The sequence below is a fragment of the Lagenorhynchus albirostris genome, chromosome 7 (genome assembly GCF_949774975.1).
Source record: "Lagenorhynchus albirostris chromosome 7, mLagAlb1.1, whole genome shotgun sequence".
Taxonomy (NCBI): domain Eukaryota; kingdom Metazoa; phylum Chordata; class Mammalia; order Artiodactyla; family Delphinidae; genus Lagenorhynchus; species Lagenorhynchus albirostris.
In genome coordinates, this window is record NC_083101.1 from 104,341,485 (window position 1) to 104,359,669 (window position 18,185).

The 18,185-nt window shown below is 51.1% G+C and overlaps 1 protein-coding gene across 3 annotated transcripts in view; it reads right to left on the bottom strand.

Annotated features, from left to right (window-relative positions):
- The window catches only part of SCARA5 (scavenger receptor class A member 5), a 117,616-nt gene that overhangs the window by 96,410 nt on the left and 3,021 nt on the right, over window positions 1–18,185 (bottom strand). For 2 of the 3 annotated variants that reach the window (XM_060155758.1, XM_060155760.1), the window contains exon 2: window positions 16,931–17,051. In XM_060155758.1, the coding sequence (XP_060011741.1) occupies window positions 16,931–17,045 (115 nt within the window). In that variant the 5' untranslated portion in view covers window positions 17,046–17,051. Of the gene's footprint in view, window positions 1–16,930; window positions 17,105–18,185 lie in introns of all 3 variants that reach the window. The other variant, XM_060155759.1, reaches the window with a different exon arrangement.

Genomic DNA, 18,185 nt, shown 5'->3' on the forward strand with positions numbered 1-18,185 from the left:
GCTTAAGTGCCGATTAGTAAGTAAAAGACACCAATCTGAAAAAGCTACTTACTGTATGATTCCAGATTTATGACATTCTGGAAAAGGCAAAACTATGGGGACAGTAATAAGATCAGTGGTTGCCAGGGGTTGGGAGTGGGGAGGGATGAACAGGTGGAGCACGGAGGACTTTCAGGGAGGTAAAACTCCTCTGTATGATACTGTAATGATGGATACATGTCATTAGACATTTGTCTAAGCCCATACAATGCTCAACACCAAGAGTGAACCCTAATGTAAACTATGGACTTTGCACGATAATGACATGTCAGTGTAGGTTCATCAGTTGTAACAAATGCACCTCCCTGGTGGGGGATGTTGATTATAAGGGAAGCTGTGCACGTGTGGGGCAGGTGGTACATGGAAACTCTCTGTAATTTCCACTTAATTTTGTTGTAAACCTAAAACTGCTCTAAAAGTTAGTCTATTTTTAAAAAGTAAAGGTTTTTTTTTTAAAAAAATATTTATTTATTTATTTGGCTGCATTGTGTCTTAGTTGAGGGATCTTTGTTGCAGCACTCAGCCTCCTCTCTAGTTGTGGCGCGGGCTCTAGAGCGCATGGGCTCAGTTGCCCCGACGCATGTGGGATCTTAGTTCCCCAACCAGGGATCGAACCCACGTCCCCTGCAGTGGAGGGCAGATTCTTAACCACTGGACAACCAGGGAAGTCTCAGTAAAGGTTTTGACTTATGGATTGTTGGGGTAAAACCTCTAACAGACTGTTATTGAACACCCACTGTCCTACTGTGGTAGCCCTACTGTGGTAGCCAGCCTTCAAGATGGCCCCAGATGATCCCATCCCCTTGTATAGTCTCCTTCTGCATTGTACCAGGATTGGCTTGTGTGACCAGTAGAATATGGCAGAAGTGATGGTGGGTCACTTCTGAGATGAGACAAAAGACACTGCAGCTTCCTTCTTGCTTACTCTTTCTCTTTCTTGAAATATTCATATGGGGGGAAGCCAGCCACTATGTCATGAATACACTATGGAGAATCTACACGGTAAGGAACAGAGGCCTTCAGCCAACAGCCACGTGAGTGAGTCTGGAAGCAGTTCCTCCAGCCAAATCAAGCCTTCAGATGACTACACCCTGGCTGAGATCTTGACAGCAGTCTCATGAGAGACCCTGAGCCAGAACAACCCATCTAAGCTGCTCCCAGATTTCTGCCAGATTGGACTATGTGGATAAACATATTTTCTGAGCAGAATTTTGGATCTGAAAAAATAAACAAAATCTTGGATTTCCTTGCACACCCATGGCTTCCTCAGAAACGGAGTGAGATAACAAATTTTGTTGTTTTAAGCTGCTAAGGTTTGGGGTCATTTGTTACGCAGCAGTAGATAACTAATACACTATGGTAGACATTGGGAAATACAAATATAACAAGCTGTGTGAGGGAGAGATTTTGTCAGTGTCATTCACGTCCAACTTTCCAGTTCCTAAACCAGTGCCTGGCACACAGCAGACACTCAGAAAATATCTGTTGAATGACAGATGAAGATACAATCACTGCCTTTCAGATGCTCACACCTGAGGGGAAGAAGACATATAAACTGATAACTATCACACAAGCATGAATGAAGCAGGTGTAGAGGGGCGATATGGCACAAGCAAAGCATGGCACTGCAGAGGCAGTGAGTCCTTCTGTGTTGCAGGTCATCTCAGGGTCTGCCTTGAAGAGGCAGCAACTCAGCAGGGCTTTGAAGGACAGGCTTTTGTAGATGGGCTGAAATCCGTTATCTTTCTCTCCAGCTTTATCGTCTGATTTATAGCTATTAGAAATTTGAAAACTGTGACTTGAAGAAGAAAACTTTCTTCCTCCATGTGAGAACTGTTCTGAGGAAAGTACCAGACCAAGCTGTTCGTTATTAAACATAGTCATTGCTTGCAGACATGCTCACTCACAGAACCAGATCGAGGGAGAGAATGGCACCAAGAAAACAAAACAAAAACTCTTCCAAGATCTGGGAGAATCAAGAGAAAGGGTTTTCATCTTGCAGTGGCCCCCAGAAAGGCGGTGACATCTCAGACGATCAGGAAGCCAAGAGAAGGAGGCTTAAGAGGCTTGGAGAAGACAGTGACTCTAAAAGGGCAAATAGGAACTAAAAAATGCATACAAAGTGACTTGTAGACTGGGTTCCGAAGGCCAGGCTGGGAGATGTTGTGTGGAACCGTGCTTGGTGATGAATGGCTAGAAGCAGCCCGATGGGTGCTTTCCCCACCGCTAAACACCCATCTACATGTAGCTGCACAACTTTCCCGTAGCTGAGTACCCCTGGGCTATTATTTTCTTTCTCACTCCACTTTTTTTTAAACTTAAATTTATGTAAGAAGGAAATTTTATATCATCCTCATAAGTGGAAAATTAGTATCTTCCTATTCCATTATTATTAATGGAATAAATAAATGGTACTTATTCCTTTAAAATAAATATCTAACTATTAAAATAACAAATTCACACCCATATGTCACCTTGAATACCACTGTCATATATAGTCACATTCTGAGAATCACTGACTTTAGTAAAAGTAATTAAATCACAGTTCAATGCAAGTTGTGGAGAAAAAGTTGATGCTCTCCATAGAAGAATTCACTTATAGAGAAGCAAAACCAAACTTTTTAGATGGTCAAGATTAAGAATAATCTAGAAGGTAAAATGTTAAGGATTAAGTGCCATTGAAATAACCACGTCAGAACCTTGCCCTCATCTCTGATACTAACCTCATTATTCACAATTGTCGATTTCCATCTCTCCCTGCCCTGCTTGTCTAAAGGTCCTCTGAGACTCACCCATTTCCCTACCCATCAACCAGCACACAGCAGAACTGCAACAAGGTTCTTTGCAAGAACAAAGATATGTGGGGCTTCCCTGGTGGCGAAGGGGTTAAGAATCCGCCTGCCAATGCAGGGGACATGGGTTCGAGCCCTGGTGCGGGAAGATCCCACATGCCGCGGAGCAACTAAGCCCGGGCGCCGCAACTACTGAGTCCACATGCCGCAACTACTGAGTCCACATGCCGCAACTACTGAGTCCACATGCCACAACTACTGAAGCCCGCGCACCTAGAGCCCATGCTCTGCAACAAGAGAAACCACCTCAGTGAGAAGCCACGCACCTTAACCAAGAGCAGCCCCCGCTCGCCACAACTAGAGAGAGCCCACGCACAGCAACAAAAACCCAACGCAGCCAAAAATTAAATAAATTTATAAAAAGAACAAAAGACATGTGTAAGTCATTTATTTTTGGTGCAAAGACTGGTTCTTACAGCTGTTGTATGCAAATAGTTGACACATTTTTGTTGGCTGAAAAACAAATTTTTGAGCAAAATTTTGGTCTGAAAAAATAAACAAAATCTTGGCTTTCCTTATTCACCCATGACTTAGAATAGACACTTAGAGCCCACATAGGTGAACTGTGCGAGCAATTCATTGGAACTGAACTTAATCCTAGCTGAGCAGCATCATCACGTGTGGTGCTGTTGATGACATCCAGGGGCCTAAGCCACACCCTTGGACGTTCTTGTTCTGATTCAATGATGAAATCATGCATCTATGACATCGAGGTACCCAGTTCTGGAGTAAGGCATTTGTCATATCAAAACAATGTGAAGACACATTTTTGGAAAATCAATTAAAGTCCTTCTATTATCAGAGCTTCGTTTAATTTTTTTTGAACTTTGATTTCTCTTTAATAGGACACACACAAAAGGAGGCGCCTCAAACTATTGTATTATTCCCAGAGGTTAAAATTGTGACAGGTTCCTTTTAATCATGGGAACAAGAGTGCCGCCTAAAGAGCTTTTGCTAAAATACTGCTTCCTGAGGGTGGTGAAGGGCTTGGGAGCAAGGATTAACGAACAGAAAAGGAAAGTTTATCTGAAAACCACTTGGTTCCAGACAGCTGAGCTGAGGATGAGTCGTGAGATGGTCCCCCAATGTTAGTGGGAGCATCAGAACCTCTGGGTCTTTGTTTCCCTGTACTATATTAGGCAGGTGAGGGTCCCTGACACTCACAGGGGGACAAGCATGGTTTGGGGGCTCTGTGCAGAGAGATTCGAAGCCTGCCTCTGGCCCATATTGGCTGGGAGACATGAGAAAGCATTCTGAGTTAGCCCTTGCATCAGTTTAGCCTTTCTTTGCAAAACTGAGCTTTCAATCTCTTAACCATAATTTTAAGGCATTTGGGGAGTCATCTGTTTGAATTTATTTTCCTTCCATTTGAAAAAATACTCACAAATCGCATCTGATAAAAGTGGGTATTTACTTCTTTCCAAAGAACCTGGGTCTAAACAACATTAAAAACAAATAAAAACAAAACAGGATGAAATCATTCAATTGTCACCTAACTGAGTTTTACCAACAACAAACACTCAGCCATTTTTTTTGTCCTTGTTGTCGTCCTCTTTGGTCCCATAGCTCATACACAGCAGGTGGAGATAAGGTTTTAGGGCTGGGAGGGACCTTGGCGCTCATCCCATCCAGGGATCTTGTTAAAGTCTCCCGAGGTTGACTTCCTCATCCTCACTCTGGTTACTCATCACTCACATTGTTCATTGTAATAGGCAGCCCCAAATAACCTCTGTCTTTGTAGCTGCGCCACTTTCTGGCTTTCACGGAGACCTCTGTTTACTTTTCCTCAATAAAGGGAAGAGGAGGGTGTGAGGCAGGGACGTTACAGAGCAGTTTCATCTGACCTGAGTCTAGGAGGGTCCCAAACCACCAGCCGGGGTGGGGTGAGCACCGATCACCTCTGCCCTGTTGGACCACACACCTGGGTCTTCAAGGCAGACAGCCCAGTGAGGGCGCCAGACAAAGGGGGCTACAGTCCTCTGCATGATCCGATGGGATCCCATTTCTAAGGAAAGCAGAGGGAGGGATGGTGGAGCTAATTCCATTTAGATGTTATGATGACCTAGGACAGTGTCTCCAAGTACTTCTAGAGATATTTTGTAACTTCCCTGCAATACTTGTTATTTTTTCCGTCCCCATCTATTTCTCAAGTTACTCTGCATAAAAATTCTTGAGAACAATCAGGGGCTTGTGTGCTTATTTACCAGCAGTGGGAAGGGACCCTGGCTTGTGTGCATATAATTTTGCAGCTGGGGCTGAGGGATGAAGAGAGAAAGCCAGGTGGGAGGGGATAGAGGGCAGTCAAGGTGAGCTGGCTGCTCACAGCAACCCGGGAGGAGGGGAGAGGCCAGGGAGTCCCAGGAAGAAGAAGCAGGTTCTGGGGCTGCGGGAAGATGCCCATACTCTTACCCAACGTGGGCAGTGCATGGATTGGAAGAAATGCTGTCTCAATGCAGGGAGACTCAAAACAACAGCGGGCTCAGGATTCGGCCTAAATAGGGGCCAAAGACCTTCCTCCCATAGAGTGGCTCTGCATCCCTTTCAGAAAGATTCCCAGTTCCTCTCCTGGCGCCTTGTCAGAGGAAATAAATCATCTGATAATGTATTAGCAATGTGGAGGCCAGGGCTCAGCTATTTCCATGTTTAAATCATTACTCTTTCCAGGCTGCTAGAGCAACCTCCCACCCATGCCCTGGTCCACCTTGGTTTGATGAATTGGTTTATCCTCGGGGCAGGAATGGATAGGTTTAATACCCTCCGCCCTACCCCCGTCTCACTCCCCCAAATCCCACCACCAATTGAGTTGGAAGGGCCACCTGGCTGTTTGGTTTTGAACACAGGAAGGCTAAAGTCTCAGCCCATGCCATCTGTACGGGAGGGAGCTGGGACTGTCCCTGAAGCCCCCAGCTCTGGCCTCTGCACAGGAAGCAGTGCAGGCTGGGCCACAGGTGGGAGTTCAGCAGATCTGAGCAAAGATGATGGCCCTCAGACCCACTGAACCTCTGTCACCTGCTAAGGCCTAGAACCAACAGTTGTCAGGTATAGAGCTTCATTGGGAAATCATGGCCAATAATGGGATAGTTAATAATGAGAACGGAATTGCACCCATCAGTCAATGAATAAAAATACACATTTGTCGAGGGTCAGCTCCCAGAGAACAGGGTCTGTGATTCATCTCTGGATCCCACAGGTCCTGGCATATAGCAGGTACTCAATTAACATCCGTTGGCTGTTTGCAGATAAGCGAGACTAATAAACTGAACACAAATTTCCTGGGCCTTCCAAGCCATTGTTTAGGCTTTTGTAATAACCATGTATCCTAGTTTCTGTATTCGATGCTTTGACATCTTGGAGCCTTGGGATAGGAAACATCCTCCTCTCCACCACTCAGTTCACCTTTGTATCCAGGAGTTGTGCTGTTTCCTTTGGTGATGGAGTTTTGCCCCTCCAAGAGAGGTTCATGATCTCCTAGAACCTAGGACCTAAACTAGATACAAAGAACTTCGGGGCTTTGAAAACTTACCTAGAAATAGAGTAGCCGGAGCAACCTTTTTTATATTCCTGGTCACAAACAGAACACTTTACCAGGAGGGCCTTCCTCAGAGGGCAGGGAAAGGACACACCCAACAAGCTGAGGGTCCTGGGGCTGCCCTGGGCATCCCCAGGTAGGCAGGCTTTTCTTACTTCCACCTGCTGGCAAGACAATGCCCTTTTCACCTTCAGTCTGTCAGCATCCAGGGACCACCCCCGCCCCCAATCCCCATAAACCTACATGTGAAAGGCAGCTCCCCCTGGACACACTGGAAATGCTTAGAATACTTAAGATGCCATATTCACATTTTAATAGATGCCCTTAGGTCAGGTTTGGGAGATCATCATAGCTCCAGAGGGAAGAAAGGAATTCCTACATGATATGCTGAGGTCAGAATGGGACCAGAGAACCAAGATGCCCAGACAGAACTTGCCAGGCAAAGGGACAAGATCAAGCTCACTGTTACCCGTGCACAAACAATGAGATCATTTTCAAACAGAGACACTGTTAAGAGTGAGTAGTGCTCTATGAATCAACACGCAGGGAGAGCCGAGCGCCGTAAACCAAACGGTTCCTGCGAGCTTCAGACAGGACACTTGTCCCAGTCTCCCCTGTCCTCTTAATCCTTTTCAATCTGCCCCTCCCAACCTGATGGCTGCCATCTGCCGCCTTCGGGTCTCTGGTATGTTCTACCTTCCCAGTCCCTCCTCCATCAATTGGAGAAACTCACCCACACGGAGTGTCAGGAGAGGAGGCCAGCAGCCAGCCCCTCCCTGCAGCCCCCTCTCTTAACAGGACTTCCTAAACACGTGGCTTCTTCTGCCCGCTATGAACATCTTGGGTTGTCTTGACTTGAACTCAATCTCAAGCCAGATAGCAGGAAATAGGAAGGTACCAGGGAACAGGTGGGCTTCAGGACACTGTGCGGAAGGCTGGAACCATCACGGGCCCCCATCGGCTCTGTGGCTGGGCCTTAGGTTAACCAGCATCTGCGTCTGCAGGGCAGGGTCCTGGCCAGCCCTACCCTGCTGGGCTCCCTCTTCATGGCCGTGTTTATATCTTCCAAAACCTACTGCTGAACTCTGCATATGCAGTTTAGACTCCAGCCCAGAAGCCACAGGAGATGGTGGGGGGAAGGGGGAGGATGCTGGGGAGAGAGGGGCATTTCTCTGACCTAATGTCTGTAGAGGATAGTGTCCCAGGCTTCCCTCTGAAGCCATTTAAGACTCTGTCCTTGCGCTCCTGTCCAAACCTATTTGGGTTTATATCTATTTCCTCTTAGAATAATTCATTCCATCTCTCTCCTGCAACAGAGCCATTTATTCCCACGGCCCCGTCCTAGCTTTGTCATTCCCCAGGATGTCTCCACCTCTGAAACCTGAAACTCCAAGAATCCACGCTCAGCCCCTCACCACCAGCAGCCTAGCTCTTGAAAGTCCAGGGTCTCCGAGTCCTGGAACCGCAGTGAACAGGGTGAGCTACGCTGAGGGGCGGGGTTTAAGGACCAGGCAGATGTGGATTTGAATCCAGGCTCTGCCTCTGACTACATGGGTGACCTTGGGCAATTTGCGTCACCTAAGATGTTACCTTCTCATCGACAAACTAGGAATAATAATATGTCCTGAGGTGGGTTTGTTTTGTTTTGTTTTGCTGTAGGCAGGCCTCTCACCGTTGGGGCCTCTCCCGTTGCGGAGCACAGGCTCCGGACCCGCAGGCTCAGCGGCCATGGCTCACGGGCCCAGCCGCTCCGCGGCATGTGGGATCTTCCCCGACCGGGACACGAACCTGTGTCCCCTGCATCGGCAGGCGGACTCTCAACCACTGCGCCACCAGGGAAGCCCCTGAGGTGTTTTTTTTAATTTACCTTAATTATTTTTTTATTGGAGTATAGTTGCTTTACAATGTTGTGTTAGTTTCTGCTGTACCACGAAGTGAATCAGCTATATGTATACATATATCCCCTCCCTCTTGGACCTCCCTCCCACCCCTGCCCCCCTCCATCCCACCCATCTAGGTCATCACAGAGCACCAAGCTGAGCTCCCTGTGCTTTGGAGACAATGTATTGAAGCCCTGAGCACAGCGTGCTGCCCCCTCAAGGGGAACTAGTGTATCATGATCGCTCGTATGTATCACACCGTATCATCACCGCTACAGGACCCCTGCCCCCTTCCCACCACCTCCCTTGGCCTCCCCCGATCTCCCTGTCTCCACAAGAGCCCAAATGATCTCCAGAGCTCCTGGCGCTCCAGGACAAGGCCCCCCTCCCCTGGCCCACACACCACGGTTGGGAAGGGGGCACTGGTGCCCTAGGGCTGTGTGCTCCTGGCAAGACCCCTATCATCAACACTCAGTCTTGCCAGCAGCTCTGCCCTGAGACCAGCACCCCAACCTCACTGAGTCCTCGATCCTGACTTCTGTCAGCCCCACAGAAGCCCCAGGGCTCCCCATCAACCACCATAATCCCCAGACAGCCTTGTTTCTTCTCCTTTGACATCTCCCTCCCCATCTGCTGAAACCTTCTCACTGTGGCCCAAGATGTCCCAGCCAGCCAACCAAAAAACCCTGATTTCCTCAACCTCTGCTCGAACATTTCCTGTTCTTTCTTCTTCTAACTGAACCCTGCTTCCCTTTTCTTCTCAAGTATGGATTTCTCTCTCCCACATTCATGCAACTGACCTAAGGGTGCAGTAGGTGGTTTTATTTGCTCCTCGTTACTTCCAGAACCTTCTCTCTCTTCTCCATAAAACTCCCAGCTCTCGGGCTCCCCTGGTGGCGCAGTGGTTGAGAGTCCGCCTGCCGATGCAGGGGACGTGGGTTCGTGCCCCGCTCCGGGAAGATCCCACATGCCGCGGAGCAGCTGGGCCCGTGAGCCATGGCTGCTGAGCCTGCGGGTCCGGAGCCTGTGCTCCGCAATGGGAGAGGCCGCAGCAGTGAGAGAGGCCTGCGTACCGCAAAAAAAAAAAAAAAAAAAAACAATCCCAGCTCTCACATCACACGACTGTATGCTTCTCCTCGCGCTAAGGGACACGTGCTACCCTCCCCATCTCTGCGCTCACTGTCGCTCTCTCTCAATCTCCAGTTCTGACTGGTCCTTACCTTCCCTCTCCTAATGGCACGTTCTCCCTCATGCACTCGAAATGTGGGCAAAAATGAGATGGGCTCGGGATGCAAAATACACACCGGATTTTGAAGGCTCAGCCCGAGTAAACATGTATAAGTAACTCCATCGCTTTTACAGTGATTACATAGCGAATTGATACTATTTTGGATATACTGGATTAAAGCAAATACATTCCTGTATTTAAATTTGGTCCATCTGTGTCTCTACCTATTTGTGTGGCTACTAGAAAGTTGAAAATTGCACATGTGGCTCACATGACATTTTGATTGGCTCTACCAATCATCAAGGCCCTTTCTTAATCCCAATTTCACGCGTCCCAGGTGAGAGCTACCTCTCAGGTTTTCCTGGTGCCCTCCATCCAGAACGCCAACTCGGCATTCCCTGACCTCACCAGGACCTACTAACCACGGACCCCACCGTCTTTCCACCACCCTTCCCGTCTCCCATCCAGCCTTCCCTTCTTGTCCGACTTGCATTCCATGATTTACGTTATCCACTGTCTCCCACAGCCTCCCCTCTCTCGTCCCTCTCTGACTTCCTCTCTCACTCACTGGGCAGCACTCTGACCCTGGTTAAACCTAACTCTGCCACTGCACTGCATCCATAGAGTGGAGCATGGCTGGGAAGGGAAGGACACGCCTCCATGCTCCTGACTTTGCAGAACTTCCTTCCTTCCCAAGGCAGACTGCCGAAACTCTCCCCTCTAAACTGTACTTCCATTTGGAAATGAATCACATTATAATGAGAGGTCTGTGTCTTCTGGGGACTTTAAGCCCCTTGAGGGCAGGAACCAAGACCTTTTATTTCTGCACTCACCAGCAGCACCATAAAACCCTGTCCTCTTTGGATGAAGGAGGTCCCAGTTCCTTGTGTGGACTCAGGTGCCCGGGGCGAGTGAGGCCATGTGTAGTCTGCACCGAATGCCATCCTCCACCAGGAACAATGAAATGCACCCCTCGACTCTTCTGGTAGCCAACCTCAGGGACCTACTGTCTCTGATGGGGGTACGGGGGTGGACAGACTCACACCTGCCACGGAGCCAGGTGCCCTCGGGACCCAGAATATTTCTTACAGATCCTACTGTACTCTTTGGGGATTAGGACTAAAAGAACTTGCTTGGTTTCCTCTAGTATCTAGTCTTCACGAGGAAGCCCACTAACCCAAACTCTGCCTTCTTTAGCAGAAGGAGGAACCAGACTTAAAACACTGTCCAGGGGCTTCCCTGGTGGCACAGTGGTTAGGAATCTGCCTGCCAATGCAGGGGACATGAACCCCTCGAGCCTTGGTTTGGGAAGATCCCACATGCTGTGGAGCAACTAAGCCCGGGCGCCACAAGTACTGAGCCTGCGCTCTAGAGCCCGCGAGCCACAACTACTGAAGCCCGTGTGCACAACTACTGAAGCCCGTGTGCCACAACTACTGAAGCCTGTGCGCCTGGAGCCAGTGCTCCGCAACAAGAGAAGCCACTGCAATAAGAAGCCCACGTACCACAATGAAGAGTAGCCCCTGCTCACTGCAACTAGAGGAAGCCGGCACGCAGCAATGAAGACCTAATGCAGCCAAAAAATAATTAATTAAATAATAAATTTAGAAAAAAAACACTGTCCAGGCCAGGGGTCTCTGAGAAGTGGCGTGGGTGCTTCCTGAGAGACCCTGGGTGGCAGTAGCTGTCCCTGACCTCTCTGTCTCCCCCTGTCCTTCTCCATTTCCCCAACATGTGCAGAGGACTCCCCAAAGGGCAGGGAGGTGAAATAAGTGTGTATCAAGGATGCACTGTGTCCAAGGTGCTCTACTCGGGTTATATCACATGATTCCCCCACGGGTCCTGTGAGTTGAATAACATTATTCCCATTTTGCAGATGGGAACACTGAGGATGAGAGGGTCAGGGCCCCAGTGAAACAGATGGCCCACTTAAATTAGGAAATGTCATAGAATTTAATAAAGGGAACATATGCAAAGGTGTGGCCAGGGTGTAAGATGCCCACAAGGGACAGAGTGGTGTCCTTGAACTGTAACCACCTCGGTTACAAAGCCCAGGAGGGGAGCAGTTACTGGAGCCTAGAAGGAGAAAGCCCGAGTGGAGAGGGTGGCTTACAAGGGGCTGTGACCTCGGGTGGAAGGACACAGTGGCCCAAGGTGACCCCACAGGGCAGGAGCTGAGGATAAACAGGCAAGCTCCCATCTTCCATCCTCCCCGTCCTGCCAGGGCGGCTCCCCACAAGGCAGAGAGTGGCGAGTGGCAGCAGGTGGGAATGCAGGGGCAACAGAAGACACCCCGCGCCGAGGCCAGACCTGCCAAAGTTCAACATCTTGGCACCTCCCTGGGCTGTCCCCCCTCTTGTGGAGGGACAGTCCCTGGGGCCCAAGAGATCCAGGATCCTTCCTGGCCCCCCAGCCCCCCGTGAGCTGGGGGAGCTGAGTGCACCACGGCACCGCATGAGTTAACATCTCTGCTATTCTCCTGCTCCAGTGCCGGATTCTCCAACCTGTAGAGGGCCTGACCCTCTGTGAGGCCCCAGCCAGACCCTCCCAGGAACTCCACTCCCACCCTTGGGCAGCTGCCCGGCAGCCCTCAGCTACGCCAGATGAACCAGGGAGAGGTGATGGATGAGAAAGGAGATGTGGGGACTCCCTTAGGAGAATAATTTAATTTTATGGGGCAGGGACGCAGGAATGGGGAGCTCAGGCCCTAAACTCAGCAAGCGGGCTGGCTTGCAGGCGTTGGGCGCGGCCAGGCGCATGTGTAACTCATTACCTCTGCGAGCCTCCCATTCGCGGCCGACGGATGATGCTGGGAGCGCGGTGGAGGGCCCGAGGCCACGGGGAGAGCATGACTGCAATATTTTTCTGACACTAACACCTCTCTCTGGCCCTTGGAGAGGGCCGTGGAGGAGCCAGGCCCGGCTGAACACCACCCACGCCCAGCCCTCTGCCTTTGGGCGCCAGATTGGAGAGGCTTCAGCTGTCTGGGGAAGAGAAAGGCAGGACCAGGGAGGGGGAGGGGGAGGGGAGGGGGAGGGGGAGGGGAGGGGAGGGGAGGGGGAGGGGAGGGGAGGGGGAGGGGAGGGGAGGGGAGGGGGAGGGGAGGGGAGGGGGGAGGGGAGGGGAGGGGCAGAGGGAGGGAGGCACAGAGGAGGCGGGGTGAGGCGGGGTCGCAGGCCCAGACAGCCCCTGTTTGGGTTTCTGCTCCAAGGGAGGTGTTGGTGGGCCCTGAGGTCAGCGGGGGCTTGGCTGGAAGACCTTGGAGGTCGCGTTCTGTCACGAGCCCACCCACAAATCCCAGCCACACAGGTGGAGCCCATGCTCTGCCCCGCTGGAAACCGGCAGGTGAGGAGGGCCCTGCCTGGGCGTCTTCCCATCCACAGCGGGGCTCAGACACAGGAAGGAGGCGGCGGGGTCCTGAGAGGTGGCCCGGCCAAGGGGTGCAGAGGATGGAGAGGTCCCGAAGGTGTCACCATGGAGCAGGGGTGCGACGGAGAGAGCCTGGAAGGATGTGTGTGGCACCATGCGGGAGAGGGGCAACGTGGCCTGTCATGGCGGGTGCCTAATAGCCCCTCAGCTTCCTTCTCACCTGGTGCATGAACAGAAGGAAAGGGATGGCGGCAGGTAGGAGGGGAAGAGAAGACGACAGAGCAGAGGAGGGGAGGGGGCAGGAACGTGTAAATAACGCCGCGTTTACACCCTGTCTTTAAAGTCCCACCTGCGTTGACGCCTGAGTCATACCTCAATATCTAGACTGAAGTTTTGCAACTTTGCTCCCGCCTGATCCCAAGATCCCCAGGGCCAAGAGGAGGCACCCCCTCGCCTCCCATCTTCCTGTTTTCAAGGGGAAGGTCCTGGGAGGGACTTGGAGCCCCTACAAGGCCTAGCAGACGACACTGCTTTCATTTACTCAAGGCCCGGAGTGTGGGGGATGGGGCTGGCAGGGTCCCCACCTCTGTCCACCTCCGCTTTCCCATCAACCTCCCTCCGCCCCTACCAGCCCCACCCCTTCCTCCCTCTCCTGTTACTCTGTAGAGATGAGAATCAAAGCAGCAAAGTGCCGGGGAAACACATCAAATCTGGCTTGAATTTCCCCAAGTCGGAGCTCACCATTTTCCTCTTAGAAATGAGAGGGAAGGGGAAAAAAATCAAACCAGAAACCGAGGAGCCTTCAGGTGGTGATTTCATCTCAACACTCCAGTCTCTCCGGGGTCTTCACGGCCGCCCCTCCACCCCCGGCCCCATGTCTGGCGTCCAGGAATGAAGTGTGGAGGAGACCCAGACGATGTGGAAATCAGGTTTAGATTTATTTGTTCCGCCACCTTTAGATTTCAAGGACCCCTGTGTTTGCTCAGCCATTAGTTTGTTCATTCAGTCATTCAACAAATATTGATACTTGGGAGCACCTGCTGTGCCCCAGGCTGGGAGACACTGATGAACAAAACAGAGATGCCTGCCCTGGTCCAGCCTATGCTCTTCCCATGAGGAACAGAGAGTAAACGGTAAACATGATAAATAAGAAAATGATATAGTATGTTGAGGAGACTAGGACTCGGTGAAAAAGGAAAAAGAGAAGCAGGGAAATGGGTGTGCAGGGGAGGACGGGAAGCCCTGACACAGAGGTGAGATTTGAGCAAAGACCAGAAGGAGGTGAGGGGGGCGCCTGGAGGGTCTGGGGGCAGCGTATGTCGGGTAGAACGTGCCAGCAGGTCCACTGGAGGGTCAGAGGCTCCTTGGCCACAGTCAGTGCCTGGGTTTTTATTCCCTTCAACGTGGGAGCCTTTGCTGGGCTTTGCTCCAACTTAGGTTTTAAAAGGACCACACCGCAAATACAACATCCAAGTCTGTTTTGTGCACAGGATTTTAGGACTGGATGGGAGCTCGGAGACACCCCCTCTGCCCCTGTGGAACACTGAGATGGAGACACTGAGGCCCAGAGAGGGGATGTGCCCATCAGGTCACATGCCCCGGGGCGGGGTGGGGACAGGGGAGGGAAGAGTCAGCATCCAGCCTACATCTTCCAACCTCTGCTGTCCACACTTCACGGGGCGCTGCGGCTCAGGTGACCCCTGGGACACTTGCTGGCCTGGTTCTAAAACTGCCCTCTGACCAGATCTCCCCATGGCTGGGGTTACTGTTATTTTTCAGTCCTTCTGGTCCAAATGGCCTTTTTAAAAATCTCAGGTTCAGAAAAGGGGAGGTAAGATGAGGTCAAGAGAAGGGGGAACCATGGCCCAATGACACTCCCCAGGCCTCTCCCAACCCCTGGGGTCCCCCTGCCATGCCCTTCCCCACTGGCACCCCAGGATGGCCTGGGTGGTCCTGCAATTACCTCTCTGAGCTGTACCCCAGTTCTTTCTTCCCAAATCAGGCCTCTTTACTGATGGGCCACTGGGCAGAGGGTGGATGAAGGATGTGAAGGCCAGCTTGGCTTTGCTGATGTACTGATGGGGAAAAGCTGAGCATTGGTAGCTCCCTGGGGGCGGGGGGGGGGGGCCTTCCTCTCTTCCCAGGTGTCATTAACTTAACAGAAACACTGGCCTGTCTGGTGCAACTCAGCCGGTAATACCTTTCCCCAGCTACCTCTTCTCTTACAAAACTGTATTCAGTCTTTAAGGCCTTTACCAGAAAGGCTTCGCCCTGCTTGACTTTAATAATCACACATGTTTTTACCTGCTTTACATGGTGGGTAATTGCCCCCATGCCAGTCCCTCCCACTGGGATCAGAAGCTCTTGGAGGACAAGGATGGTTTCGTTTCTCTCTGGAGCATCTCTGGCACCTAACCCATAGCTTGACACATTGTGGGTCCTCAAAATGTGGTTGTGGACTGGAATTCGGAGGAAGGGCTCTGATGGGGGGTAGTTTACTAGGGCAGGTGAAGGGCCCAGATCTCCTGTCTCCTCTCCCTCCTGAGACAATCCCTAATCCCTGCCTTTCTGAGCCACCCAACTTCCCTTCCTACACTCAGCACCTCATGGGAGGAAAGATGGGGTTGAATGAGGGGGAGTCATTTCTAATTTCGAGTAATTTCAAGACAAAGGCAGTTGGCAGAGTGGAACACAGGAACACAATGAAACATGGTGCTTGAGAAAAAAGTTGAATAAAGGCATCTGGGATGGTTAATTTTATATGTCAGCTCGGTTGGCCATAGGGTAACCAGATTAAACATCATTTCTGGGTGTCCATGAGGGTGTTCTAGATGAGATTAGCTTTTAAATTGGTGGAATCGGTAGAGCAGATTGTCCTCCCCCATGTGGGTGGGTCTCATCTAATCAGTTGAGGGCCTGAGTAGCACAAAAGGTGGGGAAATTCACTTTTTGCTTCCTGCCTGACTGCTGGAGCTGGGACGTATCATCTCATCCTCTCCGGCCCTCAGACTGTGATCTACACCATTGGCTTCTCTGGTTCTCAGGCCTTCTGACTCGGACTGAACTATACCACCAGCTTCCCTGGGCCTCCACGCTACAGACAGCAGATCGTGGGACTTCTCAGCCTCCATAACCATGTGAGTCAATTCCCCATAATCAGTCTCTTTTTGTGTGTAGACATCCTCGTGCTTCTGTTTCTCTGGAGAACCCTAAGACAGCCTGTTTCCATCTCATTGACCATCAGTTTTTACAAAACTCTCCTGTGAGTTTCCTTCTACTCATCTTTGAAGTGGGGTTGAAGCTCTCATCTCCTATACTCACTGCAAAGAGGAGTGTACTCATTCAGGCAATAAGCATTTATTAAGCACCTACTAAGTATCGAGCTCTGTGCTGGATGCACAGGAGTTGGCTGTGAGCAGGGTGCTCTGAGCTCCTCTAGAGGAAACTGCATCCGTTGACTCTCCAGGGTTTTAGCAAATAACCAGCCCCCAAAGATGCAGTGCGGTCCGGGTCACTAGAATGGGGCCCCTTCCTGGGCCATGACCTGAGGCCTCAGTCCCAGGAGAGGATGAGCATCTGGAGAGGTGCGTTCCCTCCTTGCAAACACTTTAGGAAGCGCACTGGAGGTTTGTCACCCGAGAGGGTCTGGGCTTCTTGGTTCAGTTGCCTTTCATGTGACCCCAGCCTCACCCAGAGGAGAGGATGGCAGAGAGGCAAAAGGATTGCTCTAGGGGTCAGGAGACTCGGTGCTGGGACCCCTCTATGACCGACGAGCTGTGTGATGCTTAATGCTTTTCTCAGTTTCCGCTAGCTCCTCTGTAAAATGCGTCTCATCTTGCTGGTCACACGGGTGTGTTGAGATGCATGAGTGAGAAAACACACAGAAAAGACCCTTCCGAGCACGCATTTCAACCTATGCAGTATTGTGTGTGTGAGTGTGTGGGGGGGGTCACCAGCACCCTGGGGCAATGCCAGGATCCGGTGTTGGGGGCAGGGCTGATCTCGCGCCTAAGACCGAGCCAGAGGCACTCACCGTCCTCACACAGGTTCAGCTTGGACAGGCTCCTGCCATCAAAGGGCTCCTCAAAGATGGAGCCAGAGTCACGGTCGCTCACGGTGGCGTGCAGGTACATGGCTTTGTTCTCCATCGCGTCCTGCAGCAGCAGGAGAGGAAGGGAGGACGCAGGGGGGAGAGAAAGGACATAAGCTGTAGGTGGAGACACAAATGGGTGGTGACCTTAGCCTGAACACTGGGAAACTCCCTCATCAGCAGGCATCAGTCACCGGATCCTTAGGACCCAAATTCCCCCTCCTCAACTTCCTTGGCTTGGGGAGGCCAAGGCCCTTTGGACCTTTCTGACCATGGGATCCGTCCCCTCCCTTTCATAGGTCTTGGTGGGGCTGGAGCCCTGCGCTGGGGGACACCAAGGGCCATGCTGGGTGGGGCTGGGAGAAGCCAACCCTCTTGACCCAAGCAGAGGAGTTTCCAAGATTCTGGTGTCCCGGGCACATCAGGGAGACTTGGGCTTCTGCTCTGTGTTGGAAATGGAGAGAAACTAGACATAAAGTGGGGGTACAGAGACCACCAGTCAACAGAGCTAAGACCAGAACTGCTCCCAAACCTGGCCAAGGTGGCATGGTCAGAAGGGCTGGGTTCAGGGGACCATGGCAGGGATTCACCCCCATGGGAGCCCGAGGGGCAGGTGGCCTCAGTGAGGTCCCCCAGACACTAAGGTCTGGGCAGCCTTAGACTGGGGAGGGCCCTGGTGTCCGATGGCCTCCTGAGGCTGGATCGCTGGGGCTTGGGGAGGACCCCATGGAATTTCTAGAATGTCCCATCCACATGGGGAAATGCTGTGTATGCTCTTTGAAATGAACCAGCCCCGTTTACACAAGTGTGCACGACGTGATCCCATTTTTTAATATCTACACATGTCCCAAGTACGTGACGGGAAAGATGCTATTCAGAGATGTTCTGGGTTTCCCTGGGTGAGACGTGTATTCCAGGGCTCTGGGTGGGATTGTGGGGATTTGTGCTTCTTTTTGTTCGCTGGATTTTCTGGGTTTTCTATGATACGTTTGCATTCTTTGTGCAAGAAGAAGAAATCATTTGCAGAGCCAGATCACAAAGTATTTATTTACCTAAAATACTCGATATCCTTTCCCCACACATACGCTCGGTGATCTTGCAAATGACTCTCCACTTTCTGCTCAGTTCCAGCCACTGATTTATGTTGACTTTCGGTTCTGATGCTCTTTGACTATCTGGATATCGAACCCCAAAATTC